The 27708-nt window shown below is 43.7% G+C and overlaps 1 protein-coding gene and 1 long non-coding RNA gene across 5 annotated transcripts in view; one reads left to right on the plus strand and one right to left on the minus strand.

Annotated features, from left to right (window-relative positions):
- The window catches only part of LOC130867795 (uncharacterized), a 58408-nt gene that overhangs the window by 14414 nt on the left and 16286 nt on the right, over nt 1–27708 (minus strand). The window contains exons 3-5 of one of the 4 annotated variants that reach the window (XR_009056479.1): nt 25591–25776; nt 22326–22404; nt 18575–18675 (exon numbers count right to left, since the gene is read on the minus strand). This is a non-coding gene — a long non-coding RNA (uncharacterized LOC130867795). Of the gene's footprint in view, nt 1–18574; nt 18676–19419; nt 19579–22325; nt 22405–25590; nt 25777–27708 lie in introns of those variants that run through there. The other 3 variants (XR_009056476.1, XR_009056477.1, XR_009056478.1) reach the window with 3 other exon arrangements.
- Nucleotides 1764–24573, plus strand: LOC130867791 (glycine receptor subunit alpha-4). The gene is made up of 9 exons (XM_057759973.1): nt 1764–1831; nt 5524–5654; nt 5937–6004; nt 6714–6937; nt 7073–7155; nt 8671–8811; nt 12329–12543; nt 17137–17286; nt 24283–24573. The coding sequence occupies exons 1-9, from the start codon at nt 1764–1766 to the stop codon at nt 24571–24573; spliced, it is 1371 nt and encodes a 456-aa protein (XP_057615956.1).

The raw sequence follows: 27708 nt of genomic DNA on the forward strand, positions 1-27708 counted from the left end.
TTCTCTTCTTTGGCTTTCATCTGTAATTTGAAAAATCCTCTTCCTTATTAATAACACAGCAAAAAAAAAAGGGAGCTGTTGCACGCTCTACACACAAATGCCTTGTTATTAATCCCTCTATATAGGAGATAGGACCCTCTGGCAAGAGCATCCAATCTTCCCAAATCTCCTTCTGGAGAGGCTGGAAAGGCTATGGCCAGGCAGATGACAAATTGATCAGTATAAAGTGGTACTGATCCCTTCCCCCAGCATGCACCCGAACTCTGCAGAGCTGGGAGGAGAGTTTCCACTAATGAAAAGGAAGTCTTCGGATTTTCACTGCTATAATTTAGGAAGAGAGTGTGAGAGACTTAAGATACAGGGGAGCTAGGGAAAGAAAACAATGAAAGAGGGGGAAGGAGGAGGAGACTGACATAGGAGGTGAGATACAGAGAAGGAAGAAAGGAAAACTGAGATGGAATAAAAGGCGGATGATGGAAAAGTTCAGGGAGAGGAAGAGAAGGGAGGGAAGCAGGGAGGGAACGGCACTAGAAGTCCCTGCTTTTCTTTAGACGCTGCATGGGGAGAACCGGACAAACAGGCAGACAGGAGAAAATGGAGCTCCTTATGTATCTGGATGGCAAGGGCAAATGTGCAGAAAGCCAGGGAGGAAGCTAGGTCACACTCTCTCTTCCTCCACCCAGGGGTGTGGAGCTGCTAGACTTGTCCTTCCCACCTCAGATTTCTCTAAAGCTTACAAAGCCAATGTCCCAGCCAGGCTCGTCCCTTACCTCCACCCAGGACAGTTGTCCTTCCCACAAGCAGGCCTAGAGATAGATACTGAGGAGGAAGGATTTTGAGAACTCAAACAGGTGCCAGGCTCCACAAAGATTACCTGAGGGAGGGAAACCAAGCAGGAGAGAGAATACACAGCTACCAGGATGAAGGGGAAGAAGAAAGGGGCAGGCTGTGGGCTGCCATGCTCTGTGCCTCCATCCAGAGGGTACAGAGAAGCAGCCCCTGCAGTCAACCCCTCTACACCTCTGTTTGACCTGAAGCTGACATTTTTAGGATACCCTGGTGTTCTCCCGTGACCCCTCTGGGGTATTCTTCCCCTTAGAAAAAGCATTGAGACTTTACTCTAGTGTCCCGTCTTGGCTCCAGGCTGAAGAGAAAGCTGTTGGGCACAGGGGTAACAAGGCGCCTATGTGTGCATTCCTCCTGGAGAGTTGGAGGCTGGACCTGACACCTCAGAGTCTCCCCAAGCGGCAGCTCAGCAGCCCAAGCTCCTCCCCAGTATTCAGACAAGCTGGGAACCCCACTCTAGCTGCTGGCGACTGTGCCTTTAAATTGCTGCTTTCGGAGGGTGCATCTAGGGGGATGTGGGAGGGAGGGAAACATCTTTCTACCCGTCTCCTTCCTCCCTCCCGTCCAAGACTCTCCAGGGTTTGCAGGGTGATTGCTACCCAAAGAGAATCTTTTCTGGCTCCCTGACCGGCAGGCTGAGGCCCTCCTCAGTCCAAGACAAGTCCAAGCCGGAGCTGGAGCTGGTAGGGTTTTTCATGTCAGGTTCAGTTCCAGAGGACTAGTTCTAGATCCTGACTGCTAAGGACAGGGCAGAAAAGAGGCAGGAGAGGAAAGAGGGCTCAACTCCTAACCCAGCCACAGAGGCTCCTTATTCTAGCCCAAGTTGGAGAAGGGCTTTATACTGTTGCCTTTCCCACAGGAATACCTGCTCTCACCTTGGCAGCCAGGCTGAGAAAGGACTCCAAGGTCCCTGCAGAATGGCAACTCCTGTTCCTGCAACCCTCTTCCTTCTGCTCTGGACCCTGCCAGGGAAGGTCCTCCTCAGGTGAGCTCAGTGGGGGTGAGAAGGAGGTGCATGCAAACACTAACTGGGGGCTGGTGCTAACAGACAGGGTAGCTGGCACACTTTCTTCTAAGTTTGAAAAAAAAAAAAGTCGGGAGGGCATCAGGGGAGGACACACCCTCCTTAGTCAGGACCCAGGAGCTGTCCAGTACAGATGTAGGGCCCCAGTGCGGGTGGAGCTTCTTCTGTATGAATGAATGAATTGCATGAGCATGGGTAGGGGCTAGGTAGCCGAGTCCTAAAATCTAAAATGGAGGTCGCTTGTCCTGTAACTGAACCCTATCATCTCCCTGCCAGCTGGATCCCTAAAATGACAGGAACATTTGTCAGATGCCTGCCAATGAGGCTGCAGGTGGCACAGGTTTGCGACAGGATCCCTGCAGGATGGAGCTGGGCTACCTGAGCTCTCCCTGCCCTTGTATACATGGCTGCTCACTGTCCTTTTAGAGGAACCAGGTAGCAGTCATTCCCTGGGTTTGCAAGCAAGGAATTCTTGGGGCTCCTTATAAACGTCCCCTGACCATTTGCCCCTTCCCATTATCACAAGAGCTAGTCAAGGCTGACAGGGTACATTGGGTAGAAATGATGCCTATGGCCTGGCTGAACTGCTCTTCAAAGGAATAGCTCACAAAGTGGAAAGAGTGTCGGAGCAGTGTCTTCCTCCTCTTCACCCAAGGGGTGGCCCGGAGCATTTCGCTTTCTGCCCCATTGCTTGTGGACACAGTCAATGGCAGGCAGGAAGGGGTGTAAAGTGGGCCAGTATGTGTGGAAGTGAAAGCAGCTCAGAGTGGAATGGCAGCTCAGAGGAGCTGAAAGGATACAGACATGACAGACATAAAGGGGTCACGGAGTTGACTCTAGTCGAGGGCAGACTGCCTCAAGATCCACGAACAAGCGGTAGAAGCAGCATGTATACTCAGAAACTGGAGGTCATTGGAGGAAGAGGGGCTCTAAAGAGTCCTAAGTTCAAGCCATTTACTGTACGGATGGAAGCTGATAGAGAAGGGCAGTGACCTGCTCAAGGTTGCTCAGCCACGCAGGAGCTGAGTCAAAGTTCTCTCCTCACACCAACCAAGGGCCTTGTATGAGTTCTTGACCTGTCTAGCTCCTGCCAGTGTTTGCGAACTTTCAGGAGTGAAAAAGTGGATAGAGTGGTTTCACAAAGTAACTCTTGGTCTTGTTTCCTTAAATAAGGTGACCTCAGGAAATGGGGACCAAAACAGGTTTGGGATGAAAGACAGAAGATTCATAGCCTATCCTAGAGTTCTAGGACAGGGCTTAGTGGAGGTGACCTGAGTGAGGCTGAGGACAGTAGAGAGGTCTTGGCTGCTCTATAGGCAGGGCCATATGGCCTCCCAGCAGGCAGGTGGCAGATGGCCAACAGGAGCAGCAACAGCAGCAGCAGCAAAGCGCACCTGGCTAGTGTGGACATCCTGTGGTGAAGGCGCCGACTTCTGCCTGCCCAGCATTACTACCGACCTCCTTGGATTTCCCCAGTCTGCTTAAGCCACTTGCTATGGCTGCTCCTGCTGGAGGCCAGGGTGGCCTCTGTCTCCAGGGCAAGGGATTCTTGCCTGCTTTGGGGCTTCAAGGCAGAAGTCTAGAAAGTCATGGTGGGACAGGTCTTGACTGTTCCTCACTCTGGTTCTTTGATAGATCATCCTGGGCTACTTGCCTTGTAATAGTTCCATGACCGACACATTGAGGCTTGAGGTTACTGGCTCTGGCTCTGAATTTTGGCTTTACAATTCACTAGCTGTAGGCTCCTGGAGAAGTCATTTCACCTTCCTCTTATTGGTCCCCTATCTCCTAATCTATGTACAGTCAGACTTTCATATCCATCAGTTCCAAATCTTAAGATTCAAGCATTACAGATACAAAATATATAATAGTACCTCTGCTGGTCTGATTTGGATTTTCCTTGTCCATATTCTCTAAACAACTATGTGTATAACATTCACGGTGCATCAGGTATAAGAACCCAGAAATGGTTTACTAGTATACAGGAAGATATTCACAGGTTATATCCAAAGACTATACCGTTTTAACATCTGAAAATTTGATTACCTACAAAGGGGTTCTAGAACCAATGTCCCTTAGATATAGAGAGCCAGTTGGAATAGATAATCAGGGAAGACTGGTATGAATTAACCTAGATAAGGCTTATGAGGCATTGAATATGGTGCCTTGGATCCTTTAATGAGTCTATCAATCACTGACTAGAACACAGACTTATTGGGGAAAGGGAGCCACTGGCTTAAATGAGACTAGGACACAGAAAGGCAGCCGTCACCCTGCTGCTCAGTCCCACAGTGCAGCACCTGTGGCAGCTGTGGGGATGGCAGTAGGGTGCTCTAGCCAGGAGTCTGGCCTGAGTTCAGTCATGACATCTATCCCAGTTTAGCTTTTGCTGAGTCCCTGGTCCCTAGTCTATGTGTTGGCTAGTACACAAGTAAACGGTTATATGGAAGGGCTTTTCTGCTCCTAGGAGAAAACTTGTGTTTATGTGTGTCTAAGTGTTTGCACATGCATGGGCACAAATATGTGTGGGTATACAATGACATGCATGTGTGCATACATGTGTAGAGGCCTGATGTTGATGCCAAATGTTTTCTTCGATCATTCTTTACCTTATACACTGAGGCAGGGTCATTTGTTGAACCCGTATCTAGCCAGTTTCAGCTTGTCTACCTATCCAGCTTGCCACGGGAGAGCTAGACTCCCCAGGGAAAGGATTCCAAGGGTGCTGCCATGTCCACCAGATCGTTTCCTGGGTGTTGGGGGTCTCCATGCTGTTCCCTGTGCCTGTGCAACAAGCATTGTATCCATCGATCCAGCTCCTCGGCTCTCTTAGGAGGAAAACTGACCAAAGAAAGAGGCTAGCTTCTATGTCAGGCCACAACATAGTGACATTTTCCCCAAAGCAAGCTGTGAGGTAGAGAAAGATGGGAGTTTACCTCAGTATGATCACTCTGTTTGGAAACTCTCCCATGGTGATAGATTACTGTTTATTTATCATATTCACCTGCCTATAGTAGCCGCGACCCTATACTTAAACACAGCTTCTTGCTAGGCAAAAAAGAAGAAAATAAATGGCACAAACCAAGCCTCCCCCAACCCCCAACAGAAGCTGGGTCCTAAGTCCTGCAAATCTCACAGCAAGCCCAAGCAACTGACACCAGCTCTCAGGGAACCTGTTTTCCTAAAGCTCCTCCAATCCTTGGCTAGGCTGTATTAGCAACATATTGGTGAGATGCTATTCTTCTTTGACTACTTTCAAAGCTCCTTCAGGAAAAGATCACTAAGTAGGTTCTTAGTCCAGTGTTTAGTCCTAACTACGTCACTCGGAAGTTCTGAGACTTTGGGCAAATAACTACCTTCCAAGCCTGTTTTCTCACCTGTAAATTGGAAATAACAGGCCTAATGCCATGCTATTGAGAATTAAGTGTGAAAACATACCATCTATGGGAAAGCCATTTCCTAGGACTATTGCTGGGCAGCCATGTTAGCTCATAACTGGTTGTCTACTCATTCAGTACACCAGAGACCCATTCTCTTCTGTTCCTGACTGAGGGGCAGATTCATCAAAGGGGGTTGGAGATGGGAAAGCAAATTCTGTGATAAATGTAGGAAAACAACTATCCTCAAACTTCTTTTCTTCTCCTGTTCCCCAGTGTGGCTTTGGCAAAAGAGGATGTCAAATCTGGGCCCAAAGGGTCCCAGCTCATGTCCCCTTCTGATTTCTTGGATAAGCTGATGGGACGAACATCTGGATATGATGCCAGGATTAGGCCCAATTTCAAAGGTAAGAAACATCCATCTACTAAAATCTCCTCCATGCTTACTACTTCGGGTGGCACACTGCTTAGCCAGTACTTTGGTGGTCAGCCTTAAGGAAGAAGACTGGAAGTCTGAGGCTAGATCTCAGAGCTCAGAAAGAGCCTCTGCTCCCTATTGCCTCTGGGTCCAGGTAGCTGTCAGTCTTTTCCCAGAAGTGAGCTCATCTGCAGCTCAGAGTGGGAGTTTTGGAACCTGGGCTCAGCTTTCTGGAATGCCCTGCCAATGGGCTGTGCTTTGCTACCCTTAGGCCCACCTGTGAATGTGACCTGCAACATCTTCATCAACAGTTTTGGCTCCGTCACTGAGACCACCATGGTAAGGGGTCTTCCCATTCCCCACTTCCATTCCAGTGTGAATAGGAGAAGCTCACCAGATAGCACGCATTTCCTTTCTATTGCCCTCTTCCTGCTTTGTGATCACAGCTTAAGCCACAGGAGATTGGAATTGATGACTGAGAGGTTACTCTTAGTTGCCCCAACTAAATGCAAACTCATCAAAGAACAGTTCGTCAAATATGTGAAGTAACCCAATGCAGAGTGCAGGCTTTTGAATCAGAAAAACCTGAGTTCAAATTCTAATTCTGCCACCGACATGTTAAGCAAGTTGACTTCAATCTTTCCTGGTCTTTGTTATCCATATGCAAAGTGCAGATCATGAAACCATTCTCTATGCAAGAAAGATGAGAGGCTTAAATAAGACGATGCTTATGAGGACAGCACTTAGAGCCGAGGAAGTGGCTCGGTGATACAGTATTTGCTCACAAACCTGGGTTCAACCTCCAGTCCTACAAAAAAAAAAAGCACTTAGCTGAGAGTTTGGTATATAAAAGATATTTAAATGAATGTATTTCCCTTCCCATCTTTGCCATACTTGGCCAAAGTGGGCTTTTTCCACTGGAAAATATCTACTGGCCCCAAGCTGCATCTCCAGCATTTCCTCCTCATGGCCCTTCTGCTCATGTTGGTCTTACTGGACCCCTGGGAAAACCACCGCCTCTGATAGACCCTCCTTGCCACCCTTCCAGGACTACCGAGTAAATGTCTTCTTACGGCAACAGTGGAATGACCCACGTCTGGCCTACCGAGAATATCCTGATGACTCTCTGGACCTAGACCCCTCCATGCTCGACTCTATCTGGAAGCCAGACCTCTTCTTTGCCAATGAGAAAGGGGCCAGCTTCCATGAGGTGACCACAGACAACAAGTTACTACGCATCTTCAAGAATGGGAATGTGCTCTACAGCATCAGGTGCACCTAGTATATAGCAAGGGACTTTGTAGTAAGAAGCAGCAGCCAGATGGAGATACAAGAATAGGAAGATGGTTCATGCTATACAACGGGCCAGCCCAGTAAACTGATGTACTTTTTTTCTGTTCCCACCAGATTGACCCTCATTTTGTCCTGCCCAATGGACCTCAAGAACTTCCCAATGGACATCCAGACCTGCACGATGCAGCTGGAAAGCTGTAAGTGTCTCTAGTGAACAGCAAGGCAAGGCCTAGATTAAAAGCTAGTCAATATCCTCCAATGTTATTTCAGACAGGAGAGGGACTTACCCAAAGCACACGCCATCAATTCTTGTCATGAATGAGACTAGAAGTCAAGGTTCCTTGCCACCTAGCGTAGTGTGGTTTCTGTGTTCCCATATTACTTTCTGGGCTGACTATTCCATAGAGCTGGGGAACATAATGACTCCCAGCCTTCTGAAGAAACGTGCTTGAACTGGCCATGGGCACTCTCTGAAGGGTGCTTCCTCTGTTCTCATTTCCTCCTGCAGTTCCTGAAGTACCTTTACCTTGACCCTCCCAGGATTAAGACAATGAAGATGCCCATATATGCCAGCTTGGGGCAAGATGGAGATACACTAGGAGCTATGAGTCTCCATGAATACAGAGAGTGATTACGAAGAATGAGACAGCAGCTTCAGGCACACAGATAGGACAGTGTCTAGAGTGACCAAGTCAGCCACGGTCCTCTATGCAAAGGTGTCAACCTATATGGGCAGGCAAATGTGCAGAAAGCCAAAGGATGGCAAGGATGGGTCATCATTTACTTTCACTCTTCACCTGTCACTTGGGTGAGATAAACCTGAGATCAGGAGACATCCCTCAGAGAAGAAAACATGTTGCACTGTTTGTAGCACATGGGAACAGTGATGGAAAGAAAGTACCCCCATGGTCCACCCTCTAGAATTCATATGCCATCTTTCCAGGCAGGTTCCCATCATCCCTCACAATTTCAAACCTGGTGAAGGAGCCTTCACTAGCCTCATTTGACAGAAGAGTAGATGTTGTGGGAATTCGGTCTGAGATGACCCATCTGAAGCCACAGAGCTACAGCAGACCTCTCTAGATACTGTAACCCTCAGTCAGCCCTTACATGTGAGAACACAGTCATGTCTGTGACAGGAGCCTTCATGAACTGCCGGTAACCTGTGAGCAATTTGGCATGCTCAGCTATTAAGTCTCAATTTTTTTCCAATTCAAGTCCCTGGCTAGGAATCTGTGACCACATTCTCCCATGCATGACTGGAGGGACAGAAATAGCTTTCTCTTCCCTTAGGTGAAGCGGCAGAAGCCCTGGCTCCGAGGCTCAGCTCAGGACATGTGCTTGGTACACATGCTTACTCCTCTGGGTTTAAGAAGTGCCAGGAGGTTCCCAGCTGGGGTCCTTGACATCTTTCCAAACTTCTTGGCCTGTATCCTAAGTCTAACAGAGTAATTTCTCTCTAGGCATTTACCAAGCTTGAGACGTACATAGTAGGGTAATCTAGGATCTTTCTGACTTGCTCATTTAGTTCAAGCCCGTGAGACAATTGAGGAAATGCCCTCTTCAGAAACATTCCCTTTTCCAAGATTTAGAGTGCCATTTCTAAACCCCAAACCTTGTTTCCCAACTATGCACCCTTGCTAACTAACTCCACCTCTGTCCTCACCTAAAACATGCACTCTGAAGTTCTTTGATACCTTTGCCACTTGCAGTTGGCTACACGATGAATGACCTCGTATTTGAGTGGCTAGAAGATGCTCCTGCTGTCCAAGTGGCTGACGGGTTGACTCTTCCCCAATTTATCTTGCGGGACGAGAAGGATCTAGGTTATTGTACCAAGCACTACAACACAGGTAAGACTCAGGCAGGTCTTCATCGTTTATAAGGCACTAGAGGGTCTCAAAATGAGAGACAAGGGGACAAGGCAACCAGGTCCCACTGGAGGCTCAATAGAATAGAAGAGATACGATGCTACACGCTTCTTATACTTTATTTCACTGCGGCAGAGGCCGTCAGCGTCACTTTCATAAAGAGAATACAGAAAGGCTAGAGAGATGGCTCAGTAGGTCAACTGACAACCTGAGTTTCATCCCCAGAACCCACATTGTGGAAAGAGAGAATTGACTTCCACAAGCTATCCTCTGACCGCCACACACACACTGAGGCATGCTCATACTCGCACATATGCATGTAGAAAAAATGAGTAACTGTAAAATAAATTTTAAAAAGAAAGTTATGAAGGGGGGTAGAGTTTGAATCAGTTGTCACACAATTACAAGATGTCAAATTTAAAATGCAAATCCAGATCCAATCCCAAACCCCATGCTTATATCTCTCTCATATGGTGCAGAGTGAAGAGGCTGTGACAATGAGCAGACAAAGGGTCTCATTTTTCTTAGGGCCAATTTCCTGTGAAAGCTGGGAAGTCAGCATTTAGGAGGTGTCAAGAGCTGTGCACAAATAGAGAGGAACCAGGCCAGAGGGAGCAGGCAGCCGACCAGGCACACTTTCTGCAGTCACATCCACTACCTGGCTCTCCTCAGCTAACTTCTTTTCCTGAATGTGGAGCATGGGAAGTGGAGAGGAACTGTTTGTTTTTGCTTGTTTGTTTGTTTTCCTGACTGGACAGCTCAATCCTTCAGCTTTCTTAAGAGTTGCTGGCTCCTCATATCCTTTAGCAACTTAGCTGTGTGGGAGCTGGGGAGGAACAGTTCCTTGAATTTAGAAACTACAGCTAGAAACTGGTAGACTCTTGGGTGGGAGAATGGCGGTTTGTATGTAGGGGAATTGTTTTCAAGCTTTTGTACTCAATATATTCGCCTGGGAGTCTTTTAAAAACACTGATTCTTATGCGCTAACTCTGAGATTCTGATCACATATACTAGAGGAAATGTCTAGAAATTTGCATGTTAACAAGTATCATGAGGCCTGTAATACAGGTAGTTCAGGAAACACTATATTCTGAGAAATGTTAGTCTAGAAGCTAATTTTTCCCTACTTATTTAATACAAGAATTCTACCCTTAGAATGTATTTTGGGAAAAAATTACAAAATATCTCACTGGCTTTAGTCACTAAGGTTTCTCTGTCACTTTTAGTGCTAACAAAAACGTGGAATTGCTCTAAATATCCACCCATAGGGTAGAAGTAAATTAAACAGTGTGCCTACTTGGTAAAACAGTATGCCACCATGGTAAAATAGTATGTGTCATACTTTCGCAGTTCTTAGATCTTCACGGGAAAGCACAAACTACAAAAGGGATACGATATAATGTTGCATAAAAACCGTGGCTATATTGTGATAAAAATAAAGCAAAAATATGTATTTAAAAATCCTGAAAGGAAATACTACTACTAAATATTTCTAAAGCAGTATGATACAATATATAAAGCAAGAACTTTTCAGTAATATAAACCCGAGTTTAGATTCTAGCTTCTTTAAATACTGTTGGGTACCCTTGAGAAATTTAGTTTAATCTACTTATGCTTTAGTACCCTTACCTGTAATATGAGAGATAACCATTTTACCCACCCCCAAAAAGTGCTACAGGATTTAAAGTATTAAACTCCAGTCACTTAGTAGTGATTTGATAAGTATGAGCTTAAGAATGTTATTCCGTCTCTTATTCTTTTATATTAAACAAATGTTAATCTTATAATTAAAACCCACACTATTATTATAATAGAGAATTAAGGAAAGCACGGGAAGAGAATATGAATATAATAAAGGCATGTCACAGGGAGAAGCCCACAGTGAGCTCAGGAATGAGTAAGAGGTCATAGAATCATACAGCATGCCAAAGCCCGAAGCAGTAACAGTTCAAATCACTGGTCTTGTGTAATCAGATAAGAGTTAAGCCTTAGTCAGAATAACATCAAAGCACAGAGTTGGTTCTCCATGTTCACATGTTCTATGTCTAAGGGTCCATCCAACCTCAAAACACAAGCATTAATAATAAATTTCATCTGTGCTGAACAGATATAGATTTTTCCTTATCATTAGTACCTAAAGATCCAGTGTACCAATCATTGACATGGAACTTACATTGTGTTATATCGTAAGTAATCAAGAGCTGAAAAGATGGCTCAGAGGATAAATGAGCTGAGTTCAGTTCCCACCAGTTCCACATGGTGGAAGGAAAGAACTGACTAATAAAAGTTGTCCTCCACCTTCAACACATATTACACATACACACACATACACACACACACAAATAAATGTTTAAAATGAGTAATACAGATCTAATTTAAAGTATATATATAGAAGGGTATGCATAATTTAAATACAAATGTGATGTCACTTGCTATAAGGGATTTTAGTATCTGTGGAGGGATCTTGAAAACCATCTCCCAGTGAATATGGAGATGGCTGTACAAATCTGCTTTTCCTCTTGTGTTATCCCAAGTCTCTAGTTTTGAGAAAAGCTGCTAATGAATGTTTCTTAGCTTCAGAGTCGTGGGAAGCAGGCTAAATTAAAGAGAGCTAGCATGCGAAAAGGAAGAACACTGAGATATGTGCCTAGAACCAATGCATTTTTTATGGTGAAACAGCATAGTGCTTCCTTATCCTCTATGGGAACCTGCTTTCCAGTGTCCAAAGCTGATCTCTGTTGCAAATCCTTTCCCATTGTATACTAGCTTGCTCTTCTCACTTGCTTATGACACAGGGAGTGTTTATTCCAGCTGTTGCTAGAGATTCAGGGATATGAGCAAGTACAAGGAAGGATGCTGAGATATAAATGAAGTCCAAACTAGTTCTTTCATAACGATGATTTAATGGTAGAAACAGCTTCTGTGCTCAGCACCTCGACTACAGTATTTCATTTAACTTTTCTAACAGCCCAATGATGGAGTTGATATTGGTAATTATTCTGCTTTCCAGGCAAGGAAACTAGCTCAAAAAGCTTGGGTGGAACTTGGCATGGTGGTATAGCAGAGAATTCCAAATCTGATGTTACCCTGGGCTACATAAAAAGACTTTGTCTCAAAAACAAAAGCATAACAATCAAAAGGCTTGGGTGAATTATTCAAGATCACATAGCTATTGAGCGAAAACCTGAGATTCAACCCCAGAGAGTCTGAGTCTGGAGCCCTCTTATTCTTTATCCTTTTTCTGGAATTGTTACTTGAAAGATTTTATGCTCTATGCTATAATTCCGGGAGCAAGAAAGCAATCTTTATGGCTGATTTGAGAGCCTTCATAGTACAGTATCTGGCATTACCTAGGGCCATTTTGAAAGTATCATTTATTGGCCAGCTGAGGATCCCAGAGGTTGGTTCAGCAGAGCTGCCCTATTCCTGACCCACACTCCCTCAGGCTAAACTGCAGTCTGGGGACTCAGAGCCTAATACTTCATTTCTTTGCTTACAGGAAAATTCACCTGCATAGAAGTGAAGTTTCACCTGGAGCGGCAGATGGGCTACTATCTGATTCAGATGTACATTCCCAGCCTACTCATTGTCATCCTGTCCTGGGTCTCCTTCTGGATCAACATGGATGCTGCCCCTGCCCGTGTAGGCCTCGGCATCACCACTGTCCTCACCATGACAACCCAGAGCTCTGGATCGAGGGCCTCTTTGCCCAAGGTGAAGAGATATGCAAGAGAGCCTGCTTGACACCAAGCCCCGATTTCCCATGCATTGCATGCTCCGCACTGAGCTACTCCCTTTCTACCCTGGATTTAAGGTTATAACTGGGGATAAGCAATAGCTGGCATCCAACATTTCCTCTTCTCCATAACGTACTATTAATAACAGCATAATAGTGTGAATGTTGCTGGCTTGGGAATGAGCAGAGTCAGTGCCTTACTTAATTTTCTTTGGGAAATACTAGCATGCTCCATATTAAAAGACCCTTCTCACATAGAAAGTTCCATTCTCACAGAGTACAGGTGAGAATGAAGATCAGAGAGGTTAGATGACTTCCTCAAGGTCAATTCTGACCAGAAACAACCAAAGAAATAGCTGTGTTTTGAACCAAATTCTGTCCTCTTTCTTTAACAAGTAAGGTACTATTACAAAGTGTTCTAAATATAGTGTTTATTTTGGGGGTAGGAGAATATTTTGAGGTTGCAAATAGCAATTAAAGACAGTAGACTCTGATCATCTGGGGCCTGTTAATGTTTTGACTATGCAGAAAAATTTGTGCTGATAGGACTAAGAACAGTTCTCCTTGCAATGTGTATTCATGTAGGGAAGTTAAAGGTCACCTCAAAGTCCTTATGGTCAGCAAGGCTCAGAGCAAATCAGGAAGTGAAGTCATTTGTTTCATTCAATAAATAGTTGTTGAGCACATACTACGGACCAGGTCATGGAAGAATAATAACTCTTGCCTTAAATATATTCCCTCTTATTCCGATTTGTTGGGAATCTGGCCCTGAGAAATGCCCCAAATACAACTTCTTTATTGGAGACTTAAGCGATGTGCAATATGGATATTGATGGCATGTTTATGAAATTGCTGTAGGGCATTTAAATGTAGAACAGAGTCAGGCAGATACATTTAGGTTTAAATCCCAGCCTCATTATTTACTAATAGTATGACCTTGGGTAAAGTGTCTCTCAGTTGTCTTGCCTATAATATGAAAGTAAGAATTCTACCCCCTCCATGGGGTTATTATGAAAAATAAAGTATGATTTAATATACAAGGACAGTGTTTGGCACATAATAATTGTTTAATAAATGCTAACTGCTTTATTAATTATCAGGTGTCAGTGTTAAAAAAGAATGAGTATTGGATCTAGGAATAAAGCAGATGATATTTCTTCTACTGACTTTTCATTTGCTAGGAAACCTTTGATTTACTCCAAAGCCCCCTATAGAGATAAACAGGGATCAAGTTCAAATTAGGACCAAGCACCTGAGAAGTTGTCAGGAATCCTTTCCTGTATGTATTTCCTAAATGGACTGGGTAATAATGAGGCTCTTAGAGGCAGCCTATCTGTATTTTAATAAATAAAGCTTGCCTGAAGATCAGACAGTAAAACAGCCAGCCACTGGCTCTTACCCCTACCTCAGTCTGAAATGGTGATCCTGCCTCTAGAAATCTCAGAATAAGGCTGTGTCTGTGAGCTGTCTCCTCCAGTCTTATATTCCTCTCTAGGGTTGAGATTAAAGGCATGCACTACCCAGTTTCTATGGCAAACTAGTGTGACTACTGGGATTAAAGGTGTGTGTTATCACTGCCTGGTCTGTAAAGTTGACCAGTGGGGCTGTTTTACTCTCTGATCTTCAGGCAAGTTTTATTTATTAAAACACAAATGAAAAAACACTATATCCATCTCTAGAGGAGAGCCACTGGGCCATCCTGGGCTATGATACTTATTATAATAGCCTTATATGGGGATCACTGCATTAAGAGCCCTGCCCCAATTTTTTTTATCTCTGTCAAGTAAGAAGATTCTTTATAACCCAGGAAGATACCGCAATTTATGCCTTCTTTTGAAAAGAATTTCCTTTCTGGTTCCCCCTTGCAAGTGAGCACTATCCATCTGCTCCAAGGTGTCAGAGCTTCCTCATGCAGAGAAATAACTTTGCCAAGAGGTTATTTGTTTACAACCGTGACTACTATTTGTCATATTTTCATGACTTCTGAATAGCCTCATTAGCCAGTAGGCAAAATATTCAGGCATGGACCCTAAAATGACTAGTCTTGCTAACCAGATCCATGGACCCTAAAATGACTAGTCTTGCTAACCAGATCCATGGACCCTAAAATGACTAGTCTTGCTAACCAGATCCATGGACCCTGAGTCTGTGCAACATTAGACAAAGGAGATGCCAGAGGCATCTAATAGTAACAACACTCCCACCCAAAACATAACTGTACTATCTAGGAAACTCAGCTGGGGTAGTCTTTCTCCATAGTCTCCAGAAACCATCCCTTCATTGCTTTGTGCAACACCCTAAAGGCACTGATTTCCATCTCTTTGCCAGGCTCTTGATTTCCACAGCAGCAAGAGGAAAAGCTAAATGAAAGATATGATATAAAATTGCACTAGGGAGGGAAGATAAAATTCTCTATATCTTGCCTTTAGCTCATGAGACAAAGAAACAAAGAAGGAAAGAGACAGAAAGTAGGAGCCGGCAAAGACAATCACATCGCTACATCTTCTATCCACTCATTCAAAAACTACTTATTGTGTGCCAAGCACTCAAGTATTGGGGATAGAACACTGAACACCGTAAAAATAGTTCCTGACATGGAAAAGCTCAGGCTAGTGGAAGAAATGTTTAGGTATGTGATGGATGCTAAAGAGGTCTAGGTAAGCCAGTCCATATAGGAAGAAAATACACACTAGGATGATCATGGAAGGCCTCACAAAAATAGGGCATCTTATGTGGAAGCTAAAGAATAAGCCAAATCTCAGAGAGGAGAGGAGACTGGCTTCTTTAAAAACACTGAAATATTTCACTGTTGCAGGATCATAGGTTATAAGGGGCACACTGAGGCTGAAGAGGTAGGCAGAGATCAAAGACAGTAAGTGTAACACATCTACATCACAGGGGTTATAGAGAACCTCCAAAGGGTCTTGGGTGGTTGTGATATGAACACAGGGATTTTTTAAATGTATTAACGACACATTTATTATTAATAAGCCATAAACACATAAGGTGCACCTTTTATTAACAGGATAAATCCCTTCATGACTGTCCCTTATAATTGCCTCATTACTATCTTCATAGAAGGTCTTTAAAAACCCTGAGATCCCAGTGGGCCTGGGCGGACAGACAGTTAAATGAGATGCCGCCTTCACAGGTGGCAGAGCGAAGACAGCACCAAGGAATTCTTAATCAGAGTTAGCCAGTAACACAATACTACTCGCTCTTTCTGTGGAACTGTCCAGAAATGAAAGCAGGGTTTACCAACTTTAACACCTCAGTTAGATAGTTCTGGTGTGTGTATGCTTTAGAGGGAGGAATGGTATGCACTTTAGAATGCTTAACAGTATCCTTGTCCTCTACCCATGATGCACCAGTAGCTAGTATCACTCTAAAATCATGTTGCCAAATTTTTTGGTAAACACTGCTAAACGCTCTTGTGGGTGGAACAGTTCTTTCCAGTTAAGAACCACTAAGATGGGAGGTTAGGGATATAGCTTACTGGTAAAGCACTATGCATACAATGCATGAAGTCATAGGGTCAATCTCCACTATCACAGAAAGCTAACAAGTAGAGAACCTACCCAATGAAACCTTTCCTTCCCCAGAATCTGCAGCACCCTCAGTGCCATGTAATGCAGAAGTTGATATAAAGAAGTTACTCTTCAGGAATCCTGCTCCTGACAGGAAGCTATATGGAGAGAGCTCAAAACTACACAGGGAATGCCCCTGGTTAAGGAAGTGAAAGGATCTTAATATACTAAAGTTCTGTCCCTCCTCTTAGAACCACCTAGCTGTAACATGTTCCTGGAGAGGTTGGTGGTCAATCACTCTTAAAAGCTGCCGAGGGCAGGTACTAGAGGAGCACAGCTGGAACCAGATGGGTGGATGCCAACAGTGCCTTGCAGTTACTGAAGGTCATGACAAAGGCTAGGTGGCACTCCTTCAGGATTCTGCCATTCTGTCCAAGGTGAGAGATGGAGGCTTAGCAGGGAGGCCTGAAAAGGCAGCAGCAAACTTCACAGGGTCAACAGAGAATGGGAATGGAGGAGCTCCTAGTCTGCCAGTGAACCTGTACCTAGGTAACTGTCAAGGTCATTGATTTGAAAGCTCAGAATTTCCCAGTCCTAATACCGCCTTTCTAACTAAGTGATCTCTGCTATAAGAGCATTTCTCTCTGAGTATTAAATGTTCACATACCTCACATGGGAATTGTGAACTCTCCCTAATTATCACTGTGACTGAGAAACTCGGGGGACACCAGAGAGCCAACAAATATGATTTTTGATGATTGCTACTTACTGCAAGGGAAGAATCAGAAGGCAAAAGAGGAATACAGGAAGAATAAATACAGGAAGAGTAGGGAGGAAAGGCTCATAGACACAAAGGATGGAGGCTGCTGAGAAAGGATGAGCCCAGGCTCATTAACATGGCCTTCAGATAGGCATCCATATCATGACAGACTTATTTAAATCACAGAAGTTTCAGGATAAACCTGAACAATAACAAGCAATTGATATGGACTGGAAATCCACAGAATAGCAGAAGGATAACTGCTCTATTGATGGATATTGCAGGTATCCTATGTGAAGGCAATTGACATCTGGATGGCTGTATGCCTACTCTTTGTATTCGCTGCCCTGCTTGAGTATGCTGCCGTCAATTTTGTCTCTCGTCAGCACAAGGAATTTATGAGACTTCGTAGAAGGCAGAGACGACAACGCATGGTGAGTATCAACAGGGAGGGTTCTACTTCCTTTCTCCTTTGAACTCCTTCCTCCCTGTTAACCCTCCCACAAACCAAGTCCCAATCTAGGGCTCTAGTATTGGGCAACCAGGAATCCCAGATTCTAGTCCCAGGCTGGTGACAGTAAAATTAAATACTTGTTTGTTTTATCTATCTAATGGGACATTAACCCCTATAAGGTAGTGGAGGGATTAAGAGTATGGCATATAGTAAGCACTTAAAATATGTTACCTAAGGTTATGCATAATGGTGCACGCCTTTAATCCCAGCACTTGGGAGGCAGAGGCAAGAGGATCTCTGTGAGTTTGGGATCAGCCTAGTCTACAGAGAGAGTTCCAGGGCAACCAGGACTACATACAAATCCTGGCTCAAAAAAATAAATAAACAAAAGCATATTTGTCAGTATTAGATCCTTATTGACTTAGCACAAATGCTATTGCTTTCAGAAGTAACTGTAGGGTAAAAAGGGCCAGCCAAAAAACACACCCTGACCCTGAAACCAGAGCCAGTAAAAGAAACACACCCTGGTCCTGAATCCAGAGCCAAAGGGTTAAAAAGGCTCAGTGAAAAAAAAAAACACACTTTGGTCCTGAAATGGGAGCCAAAGAAACACACTCTGTCCCTGATCAACTCAGCACAAAAATCAACCAATCCCTGAACATGAAATCCAGCCAATATCTGAGATTGTAGAAACTCAGGGATTGAAATCTGACCAATTCCCACCCTGAAAATTTTCACCCTGGAAAAACTTCACCCCTATGAAGCCCTATATAAGCCCTGTGCCTGTTCAGTTTGCTGTTGCTCTTTTCCTACCCTGGCAGAGGCAGCCACCCTCCTGGATTCTTCCCTCCCGATAAATCTCTTGAATGAGGTTTGGATGAGGTCTTCTTTCACCAGAATGGAGCGGCTGGAGCAGAGCAGAGTTGAGCAGAACTGTAACAACTTTGCTGGGGAAACCTTCCCTTGCCAGAGTAGAGTTGATACATTGGGAAAACCTTTTCCTGGGGCAGGACTATAAGTTGATACGCTTAAGGTGACTCTGTGGTACTCCTGGGCTCCCAAATGCCAGGATCCCTTTCCATCTGAGCTGCAATACTCAGTTTCTGGTTGTAAAAATAATAGTTGTTTCTGGTTTTCCTTACATCAAGAAGGAAGGTACTCTAAGTTGTCCTACTGACAAGAACTCAGAGTCAGACACTAGTACCTTTCAAGAGGAGTACTGTAAGATGGTCCCCATATTTGAATTGTAATTGAAAGATCACTACTTGCCTCTTCTGACTGGTGGGATGTGTGCTGAACTTCAACAGGCACTTCGGAGTTGTTAGGCTTGAGAGGTGTCCTTCCTCACTCCTGTTTGTTAGCCCCATTCCTTCCATAGCAGAGTGATCACCAAGGGGGGGGGGGAGATAGAAGAGGAAGTTGTCATGACAACAGAAGCAGTTTTCCCTCAATTGCCCAGACAATAGGCACTAGGTAAGTTGTCATGACAACAGAGATGTCTGAGCTACCCAGAGAAAAGCAAGCTCCAATTACAGCAAAATCGAAAGCCTTGCTCCTGGTTGCTTAATCTTTAGAAGCACAATGTCTCAAGCTTTGACTCCTTGTTTTCTGCCTAATCCAGAAGCTTCAAAACCAAAAAGCCAAGCGCATGATTACTTTTGGAGGACAAAAAAACAAATTAACCAAACCTACTTTAAAAATCTTGACTCTAGGGGGCAGCAGATGTAGCTCAGGGGCAAAGTGCTTGCCTAGCATATACATAAATCATGAATTTGATCCACAGTGTCACACAGACACATACACACACAAATTCTGACTCTAGCTTATCTGAGACATACTAATACTTTGTCCTTCCTAACACCCAACTCCCACCTCGGTTGCTCCTAGAGCACCCCTCCCATATGACTTCTAATGATCACACAAACTGCATGATTTCACATTTCTTTCTGGGAAAAACGGCTCCTATCTCATGTATATTTTTCTGAATACCAATTCTTTGCTCTTTAGTTTATTCACGGGTCCTAGATAGTGAGCCCTCTAGTGGATGGATCTACAACTGCATCTCTTTGACTATATTCTTCCAGAGACTGGCCCATAAGACTTCTTGCCTCATTAACTCAGGTAGACTGCTTCAGTGGATGTCCCCATCATGGTCTTGATCTCTTTGCTCATATTCTCACTCCTCCCACTCTTCAACTGAACCTTGGGAGCTCAGTCCAGTGCTCCACTGCGGGTCTCTGCCTCTGTTTCCATCAGTTGCTGGACGAAGGTTCTATGATGATATTTAAGATATTCATCAGTTTGACCACAGGGCAAGGCCAGTTTGGGCACCCTCTCCTCTACTGCTTAGGGTCTTAGCTGGGGTCATCCTTGTGGATCTCTGGGAATTTCCCTAGAGCCAGGTTTCTTGCTAACCCCATAATGGTTCCCTCCTCAACTCCTCTCTTCTCCCCTCCTCTTCCTTTTGTCCCCTCCCTTTCCCCCCCCATCTCCCTCCACTGTATGTTCCCCATTTTGCCAGGTGATCTTGTCTATTTTGACTTTCCAGGTGGATCTATATGTTTTTCTTTGGGTTCACCTTGTTACTTAGCTTCTCTAAGATCATGAACTATAGGCTCACTATCCTTTGTTTACGGCTAGTATCCACTTATGAGTACATTCCATCTTTATCTTTTTGGGTCTGGGTTACCTCACTCAGGATGGTATTTTCCCAGGCTGGCCTCGAACAGGTGATCCTCCTGCCTCTGCCTCCTTCAGCAAATCCTACCGGCGTGCGCCACCACAACTGGCTCAGGATGGTATTTTCTATTCCATCCATTTGCATGCAAAATTCAAGATGTCATTGTTTTTTACTGCTAAGTAGTACTCTTATAACACTAGCTGGCCTGGGAAGGAACAAGCATGGGATGGAACCAGTCCCTCTGAATGTGGTTGACAGTTGCATGGCTGGGGCAGACTGAGGGGCCACTGGAATTGCCACCAGGATTTGCCTCTGCTGCTTGTGCTGGCTTTTTGGGAGCCTGTTCTCTTTGGATCGACACCTTGCTCAGCCTAGATATAGTGGGGAGGGCCTTGGACCTTCCCCAGGGCCACGGTGTGTCTTGTCCTCTCTGGGGAGTGGATGGAAGGTGGGTGAGTTGGGGTGGAGGAAATGCGAAGAGGGGAGGGAGTGGGAATTTGGATTGGGTATTATGATGAAAAAAGTTGGTTTTTTTTTTAAGACTTCTTGCCTCATAGTGGGAACAGGAAAACATGTACAGAGTTAGCAGAGGGAAAGAAAACAGATTATCCCTTTTCTAAAATAATATCTTTATTATTTTAGACTATTTTGACCTCTTCTTTAGTTGTGTGAAACTTGTCTGTAGGTACCAAAATCATTCATAGGAGTTTTTGATGTATTTTAACATTGCCTTCCTAGGAATGAACAGCAGGTCATCAAATAGTCTAGAGTCCCTTTTCTACCTAAAATGCCTGTGTTGACGTCCCAGTAACAATGATTGCTACAGTTACCACAGAGCTACTCAGCTTGACCTCAGTCCCACCTCCTATCCTGTGCCCATTCAACCAGCTACTGCCCACATTTTGTCTGCTCATGTTTATATACAGGTTGGCATGTGCTTATAACAGAGTGTGCCACCGTACAGTTATTACAAAGTTACTTAGTAGTTGCTTGATGCCTAAACAGGACACTGTGGCTTGCCCAAAAGTGGGCTGTGGCTTATTATTAATGTGAATAAAGCCTGAAACCCAAAACTGTGCCATCAATAATACCCCTTTCTTGAGCTTCCTAAAGCTAATGTGACCCCAGTGGGCTATCCAGGAATCCTGGATGCCCTAAACTGGCTAAAGAAGTTGACAGAGAGCTCATGTTTGTCTAGACCTTCTTTTGGGGCCTTGATGTTCCAGTAAAAGAACCAGAAACCTTCAGCCTGGGAAAACCCAGAAATATTATAATTCTCAGGAGCCCAGAGTCAAGGTCACGATAGGGTTCTTCAGGAGCCAGTCAACTGTCCGTCGAGCTCTAGGGCTAGTCATTGTCTTTCTAACCTCTCCTCAACCACTTGTCTCCCCTACATAGTGGTCTTCTCCCGCAGTGCTGCCAAAAATAGTGGGGGTTTTGCACATTCTTCTGCTTTGTCTTCCCAGATGGTCTAAATGATTCAGAGGAAAGGGTGGATTCTCACCATCCCTGCAGGGTTAGCCCCTGGCTCTGAACACAGCAGCCAAAGGCAAAGGCTGTCAAACTGCACAGACAAAACTTCTTGATGTTATTAATACAATAACTTGAGAACTAGAAAAATTACAAAATAGCAGCAAATCCTCTCAGGGACTTACTTTTGGAAGCTTGTTCACCTCTCCATCCGCTATTGAGTACTCCACCATATCTCCAATTTCTTTTCCTGCTTGTCTCCCCTGACATTTATCACTCCTTCCTATCTTCATACCCCTTCTCCACTGGGCATTTATTTCCCAGGCTGGCTAGGGTCTAGCTTCCTTCTCTAGCCTCTCAGCACTCTGCTCCTAGATATGCAGAAAAATTCAATTCTATTTCAATAACCATGGAAATCGCAAAGTAATATTGAATGGCACATTGACACTCCCCAACACATATATACTTACCACTCAGAATCTGTCGTAAATATCTAATATCCAAACCCAGGCCCCTTTATCCTTGGATTTTAGGCTATTCATCTTTCCTGGGCCAGCCATAAAAGGTATATATTAAAGTTAAAAAGAACAGCTTACTTTACTAGATATATTTTCCCCTTCTCTATGAAATTATATTTTTAAGCCTGGGAAATGTTTCCAAATAATTTCCCTCAGATTTACTGGATAAAAGGAGAAAAACTGGATTTGTAAAAACAGAAATATCAGTTCGATCTAAGTTTCTCCTTTAGAAGCTTTTTTTCTCATCCCTATATTCTGTAGTTGTATCTTCTAGTTGGAAGGTTAGTGAAGAGTGGGGACAAGGTCCTGAACTAGAGCACTAGGAAGATTCTTTTAAAACACTTTACTTACCGCTCTCACTTTTCAATTCCTTCTGAGATACTGTTTGCCTCTGGTTCTCTATCTGTATAATGGACCCAGCAAACCTCTCCTGTAGAAAGAGTGTGAAAATTAACTGCAGAATGCATGTGAGATGAATCAAGATCTTTGACAGCACGTGAGCAAAGCCTTCAGGCCGCCAAACTGTAACCGTTCCAAGTTGAAGAGCAGGATAGTGAACTCACTCTGACATACATACATACAACTCTCTGTGAAGACCCCGATAAATTAAGAGTAGGAGAGTAAAGTTCTCTGATGCATATACTTTAATTTTTTCCTATGTTCAAAGTGCTACTCCCTTTGGAGAAGCCAAAGGCTATGGAGCCATTGTACAGTGGGGCAAATAGTAATTGCATTTCCTGTCAAGTATTTCATAACTGAGTGAGAATCCTTTCTGAGTGGACTCTTTAGTTTGGGACCCTGACAAGATATGGGCATCACAAAACAAAAGGTTACTCCACTCCTTATGTCCTGAAGCATGTGGTTCATTAGTCCAGTTGTCCATTCAACAGATATCTACTGAGTGTCTATTAGGTTCCAAGCATGGCACCTGTCACTGGGAATACAGTAGTGAACAAGTCTATATACTAGTTAACAGATGGCAGAGGAAGGGATAGGGTTTCTTTGTGAATTTCTGGCCTGAGTTTGTGTGCCACTGAAGCCCAGTAGCAGCCTTGCCCTCCTAACAGTTCACTTTTGGCTGATGTAATAGGAGCTACTATGATCAGCCATACCAATATCTCATCTACAACACAACTTTTCAGTTGGGTTCTGTAGCCGCAGAGTCCTTGTTATAAAGATCCCTCAATGTCCCTTGAATTGTGCAAAATGTTTAGCACATATATATACACACATGTGGCAAGCCCACACAATATACATGTATCTTGTGCTTCTAATTTCTAGAACTACATCAGGTAACTAGGGTGACTTACTCTTCCTGTTCTACCTTGAACTTCTCCAGTATTAGCGATGAGAGACTACTAGTCTCTGGGGCCTCCTCAGTTCTGGGCAAACTTGAGTTGGTAGGTGAAAACATCCCAAGAAAGGAGATTTCATTTCAGGCAATCTCTTAGCTGAAGCTTTTCCTGCAGAGAATCCAATACTTTCATTTATGTAATCATCTTCTATTTGAAGGACATATTTCTCATATGGGTAGTTCTTCCCTCTTTTCCCCCACACCCTATATACTTCTTTTATCTCTTTCTGTCCCTACTTTCTGCTTCCCAGCTGTGGCACAGCTACTCAATGTTGTAAGTCAGGGGCTGTATTAATAGACTTTCTGCTGTCTACAACATACTGCTCACTACTTGTATAAAACACATCTCCTCTCTGTTAATGTGTCTATCAAAAGACATGCATTCTACAGAAATGTAATGTATATTGGGTAATAAGTGTTATTATAGATTTACTGATTCCCTTTTCAGATCAGCTCTTTTGAAGAGTGAGCAACTGTAACCTACTTTGTCTAGTTCATTTGGTCACTTAGAACTTTTAGAATTCTTAGCTTTAAGTCAAAATCACTTTTAAAAGTACTATATACCAAACAATCTAACTCTAAAGCTTTTTAAATTCATTGAAGTCAATTTCATCAAGTCAAAATATCTCAGCTTCACTATGGCTGTTGTTCTGTTTCCCTGTCAGAAATAATCTGACATTGAGATGCTGACACTTTGGTGGTTTTAGATGACTCCAAATGATGTTACACATTTTCAAAAGACAACTAGGTATATGTCTCTAAATGAAATCATATCACTTATGTACAACATATAGCATAAATTAAATTAGCATATAATTTTGTGGTCAACAAAAAGCATGTAGTGGGCCAGTTTAGTGAGCCAATTGTCTGTATGACATTGGATATGAGGCATTTATGGGTGGTCTAGCTTTTACTCTGGCTTCAAATACCACCTTTTATCTCTTGCAATTATAGGAAGAAGACATCATACAAGAAAGCCGCTTCTATTTTCGTGGCTACGGCCTCGGACACTGCCTACAAGCAAGGGATGGAGGTCCAGTAGAAGGTTCCAGAATTTATAGTCCCCAACCTCCAGTCCCTCTTCAAAAGGAGGGAGAAACCATGAGGAAACTCTATGTGGACCGAGCCAAGAGAATCGACACCATCTCCAGGGCTGTCTTTCCCTTTACTTTTCTTGTCTTCAATATCTTCTATTGGGTTGTCTATAAAGTTCTAAGGTCAGAAGACATCCACCAGGCACTGTGAACAGGGTGGGGGCTATAGTATACAGCTGCTGGCTTCCTGCTTTCACCCGGGGGGGCTTTTCCCTTCCATCAAACTCTATTGGGAGCTTCAACAGTTTCTTCTTGACTTCCCCCTCATAACTTCAATCACCAGTTCCCAAGTCATACTAGAACTGCCTAGCGCCAACGGTGGCTATACTACAAACACGGCTTATCTACTCAATCCAGATTTCCTGCTTACTCTGAATTTCTCATTGTTTGTCCATGTGCCTGATGCCAGAGTGACTGTCTGTCATTGCTGGGGATCCTCTGTGAAGAATATTTAGACTACTGGACTCTGGGTTTGGTCATCTTCATCTTTCCTACTCCCATCCAGAGCCTGCCCTTTATTTGGCACTTCTCTCCCTCCCACTGCAAGCTCAAATATGGAGTCCTTTTAGTCCACAAGTACTGCTCTGAATGACCTAGTCAGAGGCCCTTACTGAGAGAGAGACAAAGGCACGCGTTCCCACCCCTTAACAAGGATGTGGCAGTCACCGGCTGCTCTGGGCTAGGGGACTGGTCCAGCAGAGAGGTTCACGTCTAGAAAAGCTACCATTTTTAGAACTGTGGCAAGAACCTAGGACTCTCAGAAAGTTTACCCTTCCGGATCTAACTAAACTTCCTTGTCCCAGAAGTATTTTCTCTAGTCCTTAATTAGGGTAGCCATAGGCTTTGTTATGCTGCTGGGTAGGAAAAAGGTGCAGAGGGGGGCTTTTTTAAGAAATGTATTTGATGATCTAGAAAAGGGGAGATGAAAGGTATTAAAACCTAGGAAGAGTGGAGTTCAGAAGCAATATTTAGAGAGACGCTTAAGTTTGTTTCTTCTTTTTCTCTGAAGTCTCTTAATTTCCAGGAATTTCTAATCTCACCTCCTCTTGGCAAGCGAATCATGGCACCATAAAACCTTGTTCTGAATCGCGTAGGCTTCAATGTTCCTGAGGAGAAACCAGGCATGCAGAGGGTGTCCCTATCTAGGCATCTAGAGAACTCAACCTACCTCGGGTTGTAGTTGTACAACTTAGAGAGCCATAGTTTGGGTTGTTTCTTTACCCTTTTTGTGCTTCCCTTTCTTCTTCATAGGATTCAGATAAGGCTACAAGAAAGGTCAGGATAGAGTGGGTTGGTGTGTCGCTCTGTGTCATAGGGATGCACTGGTCTAGTAAAATGTGTTCACTGAAGTGATCTGAGAAGAACACAGAAATGAGATGAGAAAAATACAGATATGATGATAGCAGTTGGAACACACAGACAAATAACCTCTTAAAATACTGTGCCCTTTTCTCTGGGTTCAGAATAATAATTAACTATGTAATATGAGTTCTCTTCCCTCCCTTCCAACTCCCCTCCTTCTTTCTCCCATTTCTCCCCCTCTTCTATCTCAACTCTTTGTTGTTTCTCCATTCCACATACATTCTTAATTCAAGTCAATTAAGTCCAATGGTCAATGTAAATTCTATAGTACACAGACAAGACCAGCCTTCTTTCTCCATTTTCATACTGAATTTATCTTATTCATTGAGATACCCTTTGATCGCCCTTGATTTGGGAGACAGTACTTTGGAATGACCAAGGTAGCTGGCCTAGCTTTCTTTCTTTCTTTCTTTCTTTCTTTCTTTCTTTCTTTCTTTCTTTCTTTCTTTCTTTCTTTCTTTCTCTTTCTTTCTTTCTTTCTTTCTTTCTTTCTTTCTTTCTTTCTTTCTTTCCTTTCCTTTCCTTTCCTTTCCTTTCCTTTCCTTTCCTCCCTCCCTCCCTCCATCTGTCTCTCTCTCTCTCTCTCTCTCTCTCTCTCTCTTTCTTTGTTTCTTCTTTCTCTCTTTTTTTGAAACAAGGTCTTTCTGTATATCTTAAGATATCCTGGAACTTATTTGCAGCCCAGGCTAACCTTGAACTCATATTCCTCCTGTCTCAGCCTTCCTGGTGTTAGAATTAACAGTGTGTATTACCATATTCAGATCTAGAAATTACTTTTACTGGACACGTTAGCACTCACATACAAAGAATCAAATTTAAGAACTCATTTATAGAAGGAGATTAAATTGAAAAGGGAAAAGAGAGCCCCTGTGTTCCTATTTCTGCCCAGGTAGTGCCAATCAATGAGAGGCCACAAGCAATACCCCTTTGAAAGGAGTAGAGAGTATCTCTTTGATACTGTCCCTGAAGGGGCTGGGGTGTCAGGCTGCTGCAGCCCGGAGGCGGGGACGGTGGGGGTGGACTATGGAGATGAGCTTACTGCACAGAGCTCTACTTGTTACAGATCTTGTCCAGATGGGCCAACTACACAAATCTGCCCTGTTGGAAGTCTCAAGAACAATGCCCTGGAGACAGCTACAGTACTGAGCAATAAAGGCTGTCCAACTGGGACTCAGATCAGGGCATCAGCTGGTGCTGGGTGCCGAAGAAGCCAAAGTACCAACCAACATAATAGACCAAAGGAATTCACAAAGCCACTCAGAGTCAATGCCAGGTGGAAGGTATTATCCTTCTCACTGGAGGTTCTGCAGAGGAAGTATTTGCATAATGCCAAAATTGAATCCAGTGCAAATGGATTTCAATTTTTTTTTTATTCTTCCCACATATGTACAGGTCTTACTGAGGGGGTTTGACATTTAGCAATCTGTTCAATCACAAAATTGCTAAATTTTGGGTCCTTCTTACCAATGAATTGATAAAAGGTGACAGAAGAGTCTCACTTGGAGGTCATGCCCACTTAGCAGCTTTCTAGTACTACCCCCCGAGACCAATACTAATTTATGTCTGAATCACATCTGATGTGATTCTGAGATTTAAACAGCATTTTTAAACGGGGGTGGGAGCTTCCTTTGAAGATAAAGTGTTTGGGATAATTTCATTAATTCCTTGTTAATATTTAATGTCGGATAAGATTTTCATAAATATATTTTAAGAGAAAAGGCTTTATATATTCAGTTGTTAAGGCTACTGGTACCTCCACCTTCCTTCCAGCTTGTCCTGCCTTGTTGCCGGGGGTTTAGCCTCTTCTTTCCCTTTAATCTACTAGTAGGTCCTTTTGCTCTCTCCACAGTCACAGGCCAAGCAAAAAGGAGCTTTCTAAGTGGAAGAAATGTACTGAATAAAATATATCCCTCCCTTTATCTTT

Source organism: Chionomys nivalis, chromosome X, assembly GCF_950005125.1.
Source record: "Chionomys nivalis chromosome X, mChiNiv1.1, whole genome shotgun sequence".
Lineage (NCBI taxonomy): Eukaryota > Metazoa > Chordata > Mammalia > Rodentia > Cricetidae > Chionomys > Chionomys nivalis.

Coding starts and splice junctions, on each gene's coding strand:
- LOC130867791 (XM_057759973.1), top strand. CDS start 1,764: ATGGCAACTCCTGTTCCTGCAACCCTCTTCCTTCTGCTCTGGACCCTG. Junction 5,655..5,936: donor GATTAGGCCCAATTTCAAAG/GTAAGAAACATC, acceptor TGCTACCCTTAG/GCCCACCTGTGAATGTGACC. Junction 17,287..24,282: donor GGCAGAGACGACAACGCATG/GTGAGTATCAAC, acceptor TTGCAATTATAG/GAAGAAGACATCATACAAGA.